General features: G+C 40.6%; 1 protein-coding gene across 3 annotated transcripts; it reads left to right on the forward strand.

The window, feature by feature from the left end:
* The first annotated feature begins 882 nt into the window (after nt 1–882).
* On the forward strand, nt 883–12,761 carry UPP1 (uridine phosphorylase 1). Of its 3 annotated transcripts, none has more exons than XM_069004091.1 (9): nt 883–1,165; nt 1,446–1,787; nt 3,643–3,708; nt 6,534–6,651; nt 7,155–7,313; nt 8,326–8,440; nt 8,893–9,102; nt 10,563–10,709; nt 12,115–12,761. In XM_069004091.1, exons 2-9 carry the CDS (start codon nt 1,783–1,785, stop codon nt 12,252–12,254), a joined length of 960 nt encoding a protein of 319 aa, XP_068860192.1. In that variant the 5' UTR covers nt 883–1,165; nt 1,446–1,782; the 3' UTR covers nt 12,255–12,761. The 3 variants fall into 3 exon arrangements, with proteins under 3 accessions (XP_068860192.1, XP_068860194.1, XP_068860193.1); XM_069004093.1 differs by having other exon boundaries at nt 1,446–1,513; XM_069004092.1 differs by lacking the exon at nt 1,446–1,787 and having other exon boundaries at nt 12,115–12,760.
* Nucleotides 12,762–14,623: the final 1,862 nt, after the last annotated feature.

Raw genomic sequence — 14,623 nt, forward strand, 5'->3', positions numbered from 1 at the left:
TTTACATTGATTATTCTCTTAATATATAGCAGAATAGAAAACCTCCTGAAAGCCAAAGCAGACTTTTCAGTGGACCCTGAGATGAAGGAGTAGGTAATATTCCTGTTTAAAGGAAAACTTTCTTCCACAGAATGAAACACTCTTCTAAGGTGCTTGTTCAATACTATAGCTTGGAAGTCTTGACAAATATTTAAGAAACAGGAAAATGGAAGATGGATTAGGAGGCTGTCTTTCTGTTTCACCCATTGGAAATCTAAACAAGCTGAACAGGTGACACTTTTCTGAGTTTGTTGAGCAATTCCTCTTGCATGTCGTTCACACCTAGAAATGCATCTGTGCAAGGGATTTCTCTCTCTTATATTCCCATACAAAGTCCTTTGGTGTGAGACAGGATATGAATAAATTTTAGTCTAAATGCCCAATGAATGATTTTGTAATAAATACATCTCAGTAATGCCTTGTGCCTAATGTGTTTACTGTCCTGAGGCACAGAAAGTTCTCTACCAAGAAGGTTTTAGTTGCTTTGTCTCCCAAGTATTCCCTACTATGACAAACTACAGTGTGGTTCTGGTGCGAAAAATTATTTTTAAAAGAGTATTGCAGGATTGTAGGTTTGATGTTTTCAGTTACTGTATGAAAGATGTTAAATTTACTCTTCCAGTAGCCGAAGCTATCTCTGCTCTTTTCTCGCACCTTGTTTGCCGTGCCCAAATGCCCATAAGAGCGGCCACACGGTGTGTGCGCACCGACACACACAAGGGCAGACATAGGCACCGACCCGACTCCGCCCTCCTGGGCGTGCCGACACCTGCGTGTGTATCTGTATCTGTAAATCAGTATCTGTATCTCCACGATAAGGTCCCCCCGAACGCCCGTGCCCTGGCAGCAGCTGTCCCGCCGAGCGCCCGGAGCCCCGCGCTTCCCGCAGGCCGGCTGCGTGGCTGCCGCTCCCCACGGACACCGGCATCCCTGCCTCAGCCGCGCCCTGTGCCCGCCCCGGAGCGCGGCCCTTCCCGCAGCCTGCCCGGCGCGCAGGGGGTTAACCGGGCCCGGGGCGGGGCGGTGCCGCGCCTGGCGGGAGGTGGCTCTGCCGGGAGCCCGGCAGCCCGCCCGGGAACAGCGAGCGGCTTTCCTGGTTTCCCAGCGGTGGATCCTGCTGACCCCGGTGAGAACCGTGCCCTGCCCGTCGCCCCGGCAGCCCGCGGTCCGCTCCCGGCAGGATGGTGGGGTGCCCGCCGTGTCTCCCACCCCCGGTCGCCGGGACCCCGGGCGGCGGAGAGTGGGCAGGGGAAGGGTGGCGGCGGGGGCAGGCGTCGGTCCGGTCGAGCGCTCGTTTCGGCGGTGCCGCGGCGTCTGGGCGGACGGGTTCGCTTGCTCTGTCTACGGGGCCGGGGCAGCGCTCCGGCAGCAGCGAGGAGACCAGCAGGGTAATATCAATTTTGCAGAGACTTCCGCTTTTCCTGATGACGGATGAACACCGAACAAGAGCTTTTCTCTGCAGAAACAATTGACTGTGAGCTTTCTTCAAAAATGACGGATGACTGGGGGAAATGAGAGATGGCAATTAAAGTGGATTCTGCATGGTTTCAAAGCACCAGTCTGAGGGTTTAGATGAGATACTGAGAAGAAATTCTTCACTATGAGGATGCTGAGACACTGAAACAGGTTGCCCAGAGAAGTTGTGGATGCCCTATCCCTGGCAGTATTAAAGGACAGGCTGGATGGAGCTTTGAGCAACCTAGTCTAGTGGAACGTGTTCCTGCCCATGGCAGAGGGCTTGGAATGAGGTGATCTTTCATGTCCCTTCAAACCCAAACCATTTTATGATGTGCATACACATTAAAAGAGGCCTCACCCTTTCTTGATCTGAGTCCTGCCGGGCGCACATTATTGTTGAGCGTCAGTTTTAACTTTGGCTGAGGAAGACTGCAGAAACCTTTGACGTGTCTGTAAAAATTTCCATTTAGTTAGTGTGAGAGTTTTGTGGTTTTACATTAACTGGTTGTTTGACAGCTACTACCTGACTGCTGTCAGGGTCTGCCATGGGAAAGCTGCCTTCTGCTTGCTCCTTCCTTCAATTCCTGCCAAGACACCTCCAGCTGGGTGCTCTTGGAGGGGGTATGCTGGACCTTTAGACTGTCAGAACTTTGTTCTCAGGTTTTTGAAGTATATCATCTGTGATTACTTTAGGGGATCACAGAACCAAAACCACTTAAAAATCACGTGGGTCCTTAATACTGTGAACAAGAGCTGAATGAATATCCTTGGTTTATTTGCAGCCATTTTTCTTCTTGCTATATAAAAATCACTTTGCTGATTCTCCTTAACTTCCAACTCCTCTTTACCAGGACTGTAGGCACTGTAGGGAGAAATGCATTTTTCCTGTAATGTATGTGATATAATGGCGATACCCAGCAGTAGCTGACTGTACTTCATACCACCATAAGGAAGTGTAGTTGATTATTAAATGCAACTTTTATACATCATCTCCTTGAGCATAGATGGTTGAATACATTTAGTGTATCTAGTACATGTGAAGTTTGGGTCTATTTAATAAAGGTTAATGTTTTAAATGAAGAAAACTAATTGTCCTTATAAATTTTAATAAATTTCCAGTATTCATTGGCTTTTAACAGGCAGACCTCTTGTTTATTTTGTTTGGTTCTTCACTTCCTTAGAAATTCACATATGATGTAATTCTGTTGCAAGACCGATTTCTTTCTGTTTCCTTGTAGTATAATCCTGTCTCTGTTACAATGTCCGTGCTGTCAGGCCCTTCATAATGGAGCATAGAGAAAAACTTTGTGATTCAATACTTCCCATAAGGGCATTCCCAGAAAGTACCAACATCATCATGTAGCCTTAGTCACTTCTGAAAATAATAACAAATTAATCATTCTATAATTATAATTCTGTCTTCGGACCAGCATGAAAGCCTCAGTGATACATTTACCTATTTAGATGTAAAGAAGAAAGCAGAAAGGAGAAGGTTTTACATATAGGTTAGGGTAATGGATCAGAAAAAAAGGTATTCAGGATAGATGATAAACTGGAGAGCTGTGGCTTTTTGATGTCATGTTTTAGTTTTGTGTTCCTTGTTCTATGCTGGAGAAAGAAGAAGTGTTCCTAAAGTCAGTAGGAGGAGTTTAATGAAGAGGATATTATGAGTAAGATGCTTCCTGGACTCGAGTTTCAGGAGTCTGACAGCTAGAACTGAACTTTGGAGACCTTCTAGAGCCAAAGGTGGAAGAGGGCTGAAGCTGGTTTGGCAGTCGCTGTTGGTGTGGGAGGTATGGAAGAAAGAGGGTGAGTTAGGTAGCACTGAGACTTGCCTCTTGTGGTGCATGGACCTGCTGCTGTTCATACCACAGAACAGAGGTAGTGGTGAGGTGGGGGTTAAAAGGGATTGATTTAGGCTTGAGGGCTTTGAAAGTGGTGATGCTCAGCCATAAAAATTGTACATGCTCCTTTTGCTCCTTTTGCTCCAGTTGTAAAAGCTCTAGTGTGTCTGGATTATTTGGGGAATTGAATATTCATGATAGTTATCATCAATACAGAAGGTTTCTCTCTCTCTTAATGCTTGCAGCTTTACAGATGGGACTATTCTGATGAACTTACTTATTTTTTTAAATGTAATTCTAGGTATAAAACATACATGGCTCCTGGTTCCTCGAACGAGAAGAAAACTGATGATGGACAGGCTTCAAAGTAAGATTGAGAAATGAATTATTTTGTCCAAGTTAACACCTAAACTTCCTCCCCAAACTCATTACACACTCATTTAGTTTAAGATAAGGTTTATGATAACACCAAGTATCCAATAGCAGCATTTGACAAATGGATGCTTTATTGCTTTACTGCACCTATACAGAGGACTTCACTGGTTAGCCATTTTAACTTCTCTCAACAGTGAATTCTTTGAAGCAGGGTAATAATTTTATTTATTAATTTATTTTAATCCAATGAGCTGCTGAAATGTTGACTTTGGTTGCTGCTTCAAGAGTTCAAACAAATATTTCAATGTATTTCTCTAATCCTTGATTTAAGCTTATTTTACTAAAACCGGCTACATGCCTGTTTAGTCTTAAGAGTCATGTTTTACTTAGACCCTCAGAAGCTGTAGATGCTTTACAACCGCTTTAGGGAAATAATTTTTTTGCTCCTGAGCTTTGCATGCCAAAGATTTTTATCAAGCAAACTTTGCCTCTACTGTAAATCCATGGCATTGGTCCTATGTAAACATAACAATATGCTAGTTTTTATTGCTCATGTTACCCTGGGGTCCAAGTCTACAATCAGATGTGCAGATAAGCTTAGCAAGTTGATAACAGCCCCTCACCGTGTTGAGGTGGTGGGTTGGAGAGCGCTGTTGGGTGGGGTGTGGGATGAGAAGGGTGGAATATAGCCATTGATGAGGAAGGAGGCTGTGTTTTGGCCAGGCATGAGGACAGGGGTGTTGGCACATACCACATGAATTTCCTTGCACTTTTAATAGAGGCCTCGCCTTTTCACAGTTTATTTCCTGGAGAGAAGCTTTTGTTGCCAGTGTTCTCATAAAGGAGGAAATAAATTTTTTTGCTCACCTGAGTATAGATAGTAATATGATGTCAAATCATATTCTGTCCTATTTGTATGTAACAACCATTCCAGTGGACATCAGCACAGCCAGATATTGGAGCTGCATTTGTGAATGACCCAGTGAATAAATGTAGAGAGTCCCACAAAACTGATCAGATAAAATTCAGGGGAGGCAGCCTGGAAATTCTGCTAATATGAGCTGGCAAACTCCTGGGTTTTCTACACCTTTCTGATGGGCCATAAACCTGCTCTTTAGCTCTCCCAGAGTCAAACAGGTCTCTTGGAAGGAAGAGCAAAGGCAGCTAAAGCCTTTGGTTCCACCTCAGGCAGGATTTGTATGAAGAGAGGCAAATGGGGCCCATGGGAAACGGAAGGGAATTCCTACTGAAGGGATGAATGGACTGGCTGCCTGGGTGGGCAGCTCCTTCATTTGCTGAGGGTGATTGTCTGCAGCGGCCAGGGACACAGGGTGGGTTGGGATGACACCTTTTTCCTTGGTTGTGCATGTGTTACTGGATAATTAATGATGTTGGAGAGAGACCATCAAGAACAGAAGCAATTGCTATACTCAGAATATTTGGGTTGTAACTATTTGCTTTGTGAGGAACAGTTCAGTGACCTCAGCATGGGCATCTTGGCCACTGTAGGCTTCCTTCATCCTGCACAGGACTGGCAGATAAGGCATATGGGAAAGCTCTCTCTTTTTGGAGAGGCATTAGAAGGCAGACGAGATAAGCTAAACCATCTAAAATAGTGCTAAACACCTCTGTTGAGGCTTCAGAGTTGTTCCTGAATTGTCCTAATGATTTTTTGCATAAAGTTCAGGTGAACTCTTTTGTTTGTCTCCTCTCACAAAGCAGTTTGAATTTGCTGAGCCATACTGTGCCTGCAGTGATTCTCCATTAAGCTATTAAGTCATCTTCTTGTGTCTGGAAGCTATTTGCTGCTTGATTCCATCTCTCAGAAATTACTTTGAAGTACTGGCCAGTGTTCTGCTTAAGCTTGTGCTTATTGACTAGTCTTTCATACTGGTTTCAACTGAACTTAAGACATCAAGCACAGAAGGCAGACGTTTTATGAATCATTCAGCTTGGTTAGTGAGTCCACTATTGAATTTTCCATGAAGGTGATCCCACAGGCCAAGTAGTTGAGGTTTCCTTCCTTGCCCTGTCATTTCCCATCTCTTCAGACAGGTTAATTTTTGTTTTTCTTTTAAGAGGTATCATTTCTTTACAAGAAGCACTTAGGAAGAAATGAATTATTTTTACCGCTTCATCTCTTTTCTCTTTTTCTTGAATTTTTTTCCACTTCAGTGGTTTTCTCCTTCCTTCAGATTTCCACTTTCCCCTTTCCTATTTCAGATCCTCTGTATCCTTGTTATCAGTTTTATGCCATAGGGTTTTTTTTCTCCTATCTGCATGACAAAGTAAGACAAATTGCCAGAAATCTAGTTTGTGCTTGTCTATAAAGCCCAAATAATCTCATCCTTCTCGGGTGGCTGATGGAGTTTCAGTCAAAAAGGAAGTCAAGTTTGCTTTTCAGCTTTTCTATGGATTGCCTTTGTAGTAAGGTGGTCTACTGAATATTCCCTGCTCCTGCTGCCTTTGTTGTGCTCACCATAAAGACCCACTCCGGTTCACAGCTTTAACACAGTTTAAGGTAAAGGTTGCACTGTTGCAAGTGCATCCGAACATCTGGGCTTTTCTTCAGCAATTTGATCCTGTGCAATGAATGGAATGTGAAATGTCATATGTGATACTTTATAAGACATAAAACAGTTATGAAATTTAGGATTTCTTTAATACAATGCACAAGGTAGTAAAATAAGGTAGTGTTGGCATTTGTACATGTGGCATTCCTCAACTTCTGACTGCTTGACTTTGAAGAATTGTTATCTGTTCAGTGTAGGGGTTTGTATATATTCTATATGTTTCACAATGCTGCTGTCTTGGCAGAGAGAATTTCATTCATCTCTGCAACCCTCACCTGGAGAAAATGAAAGAAGACATCCTGTATCATTTTGCTCTTGGGACTGGTACCCATGATTTTCCAACATTGTTTGGGGATGTAAAGGTAAGATGCTTTGCTTTGTTCAGCAAGCCTGAGCTTTTCTGCAGAAGGTGAAAGTGTAGCTGTCTTCAGAATAAGACTATATGTGTCAGCCTACTGGCGACTGAGGAGAGCATGCAAAGGGGGAAGAATTTCGTGGATTCTTGTCACTTTTAGTATCCAGCAAAGCTGGGGATAATTGTTTTTGACTGTCCCTTTTCATCTAGTGAAAAGGTAGATGCTGTAGGCTCTATTCAGATAGAACTTCTGTTTGTTGGGTCTTCATGTCAATATTTGTCTTTCATTCATTTAAACAGGGTGAAGGCAGTTGGGTGCTATATAGGCAGCTGGAGTTTTTTCCCATAATTCTTTTTCATGGCATTTTAGAATGATTATGAGGAGCACCATGGCTGGGAATAAATTTCTGCTAACTGAAGGCGTTTGCATACCCATGTTGTTCTTTGAATGTTCTCTGACGTGCGGAATCATGCAATTGATTTTGTTTTGTTGACCCCTGTCCGCCCCAGTTTGTGTGTGTTGGAGGAAGTCCTTCCCGGATGAAAGCTTTTATCGCGTACATTGCGGAGGAGCTGGGGCTCGGAGGCGCCGGCTGTGACTACCCCAACATCTGCGCGGGCACCGACCGCTATGCAATGTACAAAGTGGGGCCCGTTTTGTCCGTCAGTGTGAGTACTTCCCCTTGTCTGACACGGGACGCAGTTCAGTTTTGATGCTGCTCAAAGTAGAAAGTTTGAATGCATGTTTCTTTTAAATGCTTCACAGAGAGGATCAGGCTGCTCAAAATAGTGCAGCCAGCTAATTAAGGATTCCTTTTTAGCCCTTTTTTGTAAGAGGGAAAATATCCAATGCCTTTGCTCCTTCTTGCATCCTTTTTCCTCAGTGTACCACTGAGGTGTTGCAGGAATGGCCTTATAGATTTTTTGAGCAGTTACTGTTGCCTCATCCCTGTTCTGTACCCTGAATAATAGGGAACAGAAGTCATGTGGCACATGTGGGGTGTTGGAAAAAATGTCTGTATCATGCCCAGAGCTGTGTATCTGCAATGGCACTGTCAAATGTGCTTAAGAGTAGCATTCCATGGGACTGGTGCTGCCAACTCATGTATGCATTTTAAAGAAATTCGTAGCTTTAATTTGTAGATAGAATTGCATGCTTCAATTGCAATTGCAAAACTGCAGCATTATTTTGCACCCTTTGTTGTGAGCTGTAATTATCATAATATTGTGCAAGCTAATGTGGACTTCTATTTGCTGAACATCAAGGCTAAACCATGATGTCTGTGTTTTGAAAAAAATTAGCTTAACTATTTGTTAGCACTTCAGGTTAGTGAAAAATCAAAGTGGGGTTTTTCTTGTATTTATGAATTGCTCCATGATGAAGTGCATTAACCAGCTGTTGGGAAAGGACACTTTATACTTTTGAGAATGTAAATGTTCTGTAATTCATGATTTTTAGAAATACTGTATTTCATCCACAGTCTGCCAAAACCAGTGGAAGTCTACTTATAGGCCCTTTCAGTATCTTTCTGTAGGACCAGAGGTTGGGCTTTTGTGGGAGTGAGTTAGGTGGCATTTGGGAAAACAGTATCAGGAAGGAGATAATGCCCAGCTCCTCCTTCCATATGTATTTTGTGTTGTCTATGAGAATGTGGAATATTAATTTATGTTTTCTTTTCAGCATGGTATGGGCATTCCTTCTATTTCTATCATGTTGCACGAGCTGATCAAACTGTTGTATCATGCCAAGTGTTCCGACATAACCATCATTCGTATTGGCACCTCTGGTGGAATAGGTATTTCCCCTCTTGATTTCTTTCTTTCTTTCTGCAAGCCAAAGTATCTTTGCAGGAGAGTAAAGCATCTCTCTGCATGTAAGAGATTAACGGTCAGAACAGTGTTCCACAGGAGATGCACAATTTTCCTTCTGTAATTTTGAAAGTAAAGGCAACCTCTGCTTTTGCATGGGGAAAATGCCCTTAGAGATATGACAATATGAGAAGGACATTCCTGTCCTGTATAGAAAATATAAGAAAGAAGTGAGAAAGGAAAACATTCATTCTTTCAGAAATTATTTGTAATAATAAACTGAAGCAGCTAGACATGGACAAAAAATTTCTCTTGGTGGATTCAGAGGCAAAATTGCCACCTTTAAAGGAAGCAGGTTGGGTCAAGATGTGTGTTTTATGTGTCTGGAAACCAATTGTTAACTACATTGTGAAGCTATATCTATTTCCTTTTGCTGCAGGTCTGGAGCCAGGCTCTGTGGTTATAACTAGGCAGTCTGTAGATGCCACCTTCAAACCTCAGTTGGAACAGGTTGTCCTGGGAAAGACAGTAATCCGCAGCACTAACCTGGATGAACAGCTGGCTAAGGAACTGATGCAGTGCAGTAAAGAAATCGGTCAGTTCAATACAGTCATTGGAAACACCATGTGCACTTTGGATTTCTATGAAGGTAAGACTGGCAGTAGACTAACTGAAGAGTATTGGTAAGCAACAATAGGGAAATATTCAATAATATATTAACATTAAGAGATGTCATTCCGTACTCTGGCTTGTCTCACCAATCAAAACCTGTTTTTCATCTACATAAAATCAAGAACTGTTCTTAGCAGTTTGCTGTATCAAACTTTTAATTTTGTGGAGATTTTTCCCCAGCTTTAACAGATCCTCTGAAGTACATGTAGTCTACTATACACTTCTCATGTGCCGGTCAGGTATATTTGTCACAAAATTTATGTGATTTACTGAAGCATCCTAGGGGATTAGAGGAGTAAGAATTATTTGTGACTGGTTTAGGGTTGGGTTTCTTTGCACTGGTTAAGTACCTAAAGTAAATATTTTCTAAAAGAAGGGTTGGAAATTGTTTCATTTTTGAGCAAAGCAGTGATCAGACAGCCGAAGATACTATTTTGCTGAGTTGTGTCAGTGCTGCTATGTAGGAGGCACAAACTTGCAAGGCCTATTTTGGATAAATTACAGACATTTTCAGGCAGAAAATTTTACAGACATACAGGCTTTTCTCCCAAATCTAGATGTTCATTCAGAAACATCTTTCAAACCTTGTGAATACAGAGTGTAAGTGGCACCTGATCCCACTTTCTCTGTCTGTTGCTGAGTAGGTGACAAATGATCTCCATCATAGTGCTCCAGCTTGGACAGGAGCAAGCTGCAGTTCATGTGTTTCAGGCACCAACCACAGGTGCAAGCAATGCTAAAACAAAGTGTCAGGGATGTTTTAAACTCATACAGCAAAAGCTGAGAACAGGATCGAGGGCATCAATTTACAAGTAAATCTCCCAAACCCAAGAAGATACTGAGTAAAATACAGTGTAATTTAACTCTACTGTACATAAGCTGCTGCTGTCTTGTCTGTAGGTGTTACTCTTGAATAACTTGAATTAAAATTTTCTCAAAAATTTACAATAATGTTAGCTAGTTAGCTTAAGAGACTCTTCATCTCTTACCTTAGAAGCTCTGTGAGTAATAAAATGTTCATCCTTTTAAGGTAGAAACAGGAAAGCACTTTCAAGCCTGGTAGTTTTTTTAGACAGTGATTAAACATATTAAAAATGAAGCACTTCCATACAAGTTAAAGTTTCTTGTGGAATTTTGATGCTTGCTGTACATGTGGGAATCTACTATGTACATTTTTCTGTTTATGAATTTGAGAATTGAAGCTGAATAAGACCAATTAAATTGCCATGATTTACATTATGAGAAATACAAGTAATATGTAGAAGCTCTAGCAATAGCTAAGAATAATTTTTTCCTATTTGTCTTGTGCACAAAAATAAAGAGTAGTAGTAAAAGCTGAACACTGCATGGAGGAAACTGTAATAACTGTGTGTTTTCAAAACTGAATTTGCTCTGTGACACCATCACTCTGAAATCTTCCACAAAATTGCTTTCTAGGACAGGGCAGGTTGGATGGTGCAATCTGCTTATATGATGAAGAAGAAAAACTTCAATATTTGAAGAATGCTTATGATTCTGGTGTCAGAAACATTGAGATGGAATCTTCTGTATTTGCTGCTATGTGTAATCTCAGTGGTGTCAAAGGTAAACTAACTTAGTCACTTTACCCAAGCTATAGGAAATTTTCTGTATTGCAGGGGGGTTGTGGCTAAAAACTACAGCTGAATGTTAACATACCTTCTGCATATATATATATATAAATGTAATATTTCTGCTTATAATTTTGTTGCTACAATTGTTTGATTTGTGTCACAACTTATCAAACTTCCTTACATAGTTTTTACACAGTTTACTTCTGTCATTTGCTATTCCAGTCCGTGGCAACCATGTAAATCATTAAAGTACCTAATTACCCTATGGCATTAATTTGTTTTCTCCAGTTAACTTTTGAAGTTTATAGAAAGCAACTGCTTAGTTTAAGAAATCAGGTGATTCTCAGATATATATATATATATAAAAAACTATGCTCAGTTTCTATACTTTCATATCAAATGGAACATATAATTATTTTCTGTAGACTTAAGACCATGATTCTTAAACAGTTGAGGATTTTTAGTAGCACCATGAATAAACCATTCCAAATCACAGAATTTTAATTTTTTTACACAGGCTAAGTAAAAAAGAGCAATTACAAATAATATAATACAGTGTCTTTCTTCTTACCATATTAACTGTCTTCTCTCACTTTCCTTAGCAAGAAATAAACTGATGTTTCTCAAATTCCTTTAAGCTCAAGGAAGACAAAATGAAGACATATAAGCAAAAAGGCCAATGGTTGTATCAAACATCCTCAGCTCTTACTGACTTGAAAGGGATTAAAAACCCAACCAGTACTATCCCTGAGCAAGTCAGGAGGCCTTTTACTGTCTCTGCTTTGTATGTCTGTAATGCGTATTTACTGTTTGTGTTCTGCAAATTGTCACTGGCAGAAAGCCCAGACAGAGCAGAGTGATAGGGTTGAGTGATAGACCTCAGTTTGAGTGAAAGGATGGATTTTGCCTTTGGGGATCTGAGTACTGAAAGGCAGCAGATGAACCTGAGATGATCCTTGAGGTCCTCATGTGCTTACAGTGTTCCCTGCCCATGAATGTGGAGGCAGCTTATCTACTGCTTCCTGAGGGATGGCACCTACAGCACAGGCACTCAGTGGAGGACTGTGACTACCTCCTCTAGAACAGTGTGTAGGGACACTTCCTACCAGTCAGGTCCTGGGTACTTGTGACATATGCTTCCTATCAAGGAAAACATAAGAATCACGATATAACAATAAGTATCTGCAGCTGCCTGAGCGCTCTGGCTTCATTAATGTAGCAATCAGTTCTCTTAAACTATTTCTACCTTGTATCATCCACAGCGTGCTTGTCCCCTAGCATCTTATGATACTGCACACCCTTTTTTGGGGTTTGTTTTCTCTTGTTCAAATGTTTATGCTTTTGGACTGTAAATGCAAGAGTGTCATTCCTAACTCATGCTGTCTCTTAATTTCTAGCTGCCGTAGTGTGTGTCACTCTTCTGAATCGGCTTGAAGGGGATCAGATCACCAGCTCACATGATATCCTTGTGGAGTACCAGCAGAGGCCACAGAAGTTAGTGGGATATTTCATTAAGAAAAGTCTTGGGAAAGTATGAAATATCCATCTTTGTTTTAGAGAAGGAGAAGGCCTTTGTACAGATGCAGTCATCATTATGACTTCTGTGCATTACGGGTCTTTTGCCTCAGAATATCTCACAGCATTCCGTGTCAGTGGAAGTTAATAATTTTTGTCACTGTTCTTTGGGAACTGAATGTGCTGAATGGACGTCAGTTAAGTTTTGCTTAGTTATGCATTGCTGGATATAAAACTCACTTTTCTGTGAATTGGAAACCGGATCTGTTGTAAAGGACAAGCCTGTGATAATACATGAAAAAGCTTTATTTATCCCTGCTGTAAAAGAAAAACTAGAGAGAAAATTGAACTTTATTGCCAAGTATGTGCATACCAGCAAATTAACTTAAAACTGCTAATCATTTTCTTGTTGTTATAAAAACATTGTGTAATTTATAATTGTCTTTGTTGCTTCACTTGTGAAGAAAACTTAAAATGAATGCAGTTTATTTTTTTTCAGACTTTGACAAATAAACAATATTATTTTCATATATTAAAATTTCATGAAATTGCAAAGTGTGGGACTGAATTTTCTAAGCACTAAGGACTTGACACTGAGCTGTTGAATATCGGTACTGCCTAGATATTAATCCAACAATATTTTAAGTAAAGAATTGAATCAATACCCAGGAAATATTTATGCATTAAATAATTTTGCATTGAAGTACTAGCAATCTTTTGCTGAAGCAAGGTTCCTGCTTATGAACAGGAACTGAAGACATTCAGAAGCACAGCATGTTCACAGGCCTGTATTATGGTAGCCTTTTTTTTTCCCCCTTCCCTTTACTTTGTTTCTTTTTTTTTTAAATTGGTATTCATCTCCATTCTCAGGATGTAACACTCACTGTTGCAATGGTTCCCAGTTCTTCTGAAGAACTGGAAAATACCTTTTCGTGGTACATGCCATCAAAACCTCTTCTGCAATTGCAGTTTTTTCCACTAACATTGGCCTAAGTGTTTGGGGTTTTTTAAAATCATACTTATTGCTGCTTTGCTGCTGTGGTTCAAATGTAAATACGTGGTCAGTTAAAGAAAATGTGTTTATCTCTTTTTCTTTTCTTTTTTTTTTTTCCCTTTCCTTCTTTCTACTGCAGTGGGAGAGGGTCCAGTCCTAGCAGGGGTCACGGGTCAAAAAGCTCTGAATACTCTCAGAACAGCTGTCGCTGACCCAGCAAAACGAGATTTTCTTTGTGAGGATTGTAGTCTGCAATGCTGTTAACAAGCACATAGTTAGAACTGTAAGAGAGTGATGTTAGTAGTAGGCACATTCACCAAGTGGCAGAGACTGGAAGCAATGCAATGAAAATGTTAAACAAGGAAGGGTGACTCATGAACAGAAAACTGCCAATGAGAATGAGTCTCCTTAAATTTGATGAGTTTTTCAGCTGGAAAACATATTAGTAACTTTTAGAAATTTACAACTTAGTCTTCTTTTAATTTAAAACCCACAATTTCTCATTTATGCTCAGGATATACAGTGAATGTAAATTTTCAGAGAAAACCCTTTTTTCCCCAGGCTTCAGGGAAGGACGGAGGTGGGAATGGCTCCACGTTTTGCTTAAACTGTTTCTCCCTTATTAAAAAAACCCAAAAACCCAAAAAAAAAAAAAAAAAAAAAAAAAAAAAAAAAAAAAAAATTCAGTGTTTAACTATGCCTGGGTTTTGCCTAGGCATTGCATGAAGTCTGTGAGGTCCTTTGGGAAACAAGCAACAAAGCACATCTTCAAGGTCCTGTTCTTGAAACAGTAACAAGGAGATAAAAACGAGATCACTTCAGTGGGTACTGCACTCTGTGGTGAAGGAAAGCTTATACCAAACTGACCAGTATGGTTTTGGAGGAGACAGTTTGCTGTTGTCTAAGAAATACTTAATAAGAAGTAGATGAAGAGAAGAAAATATGGTTTACCTAGAAAACAAACACCTAATGTGACTGCAGTTCTGGGGAAGCATATTACATATTACTGCTACAGGACTTCTGTAGTCCTGGGGGTATGAATCTAAAATGATGTGATTTGTCTTTTTAAATGAAGGACAGCAAGAATCTGGAAACTTGTTAAAAAGAATTTCTTAAATTATTTTAGCAATGTGTGCTCTCAACTGAAACTACAAAGCTTTTGTATTTACAGTCATAAAATGTAGGCACTTCCATTTTGAGCACTAATGTGAAAATTCTTACATGCTAGATGCTAAAATATAAATGGTCTTGTGGCCTGGCTGAGCTGGAGCTGAGGGTCATGCATTCATGGGGTGAGGCAACTATTGTATTAAATCAATAGCCAAGACCCTGGCAGAAGCCCCTGAAAGATGAGCCATTCACCTCTTACCTGTATGTCCTTCCTCCTTCTCACTGTT

This window comes from Aphelocoma coerulescens, chromosome 2, assembly GCF_041296385.1.
Source record: "Aphelocoma coerulescens isolate FSJ_1873_10779 chromosome 2, UR_Acoe_1.0, whole genome shotgun sequence".
Taxonomy (NCBI): domain Eukaryota; kingdom Metazoa; phylum Chordata; class Aves; order Passeriformes; family Corvidae; genus Aphelocoma; species Aphelocoma coerulescens.

Coding starts and splice junctions, on each gene's coding strand:
- UPP1 (XM_069004091.1), top strand. Junction 3,709..6,533: donor GATGATGGACAGGCTTCAAA/GTAAGATTGAGA, acceptor CTGTCTTGGCAG/AGAGAATTTCATTCATCTCT. Junction 9,103..10,562: donor CACTTTGGATTTCTATGAAG/GTAAGACTGGCA, acceptor ATTGCTTTCTAG/GACAGGGCAGGTTGGATGGT.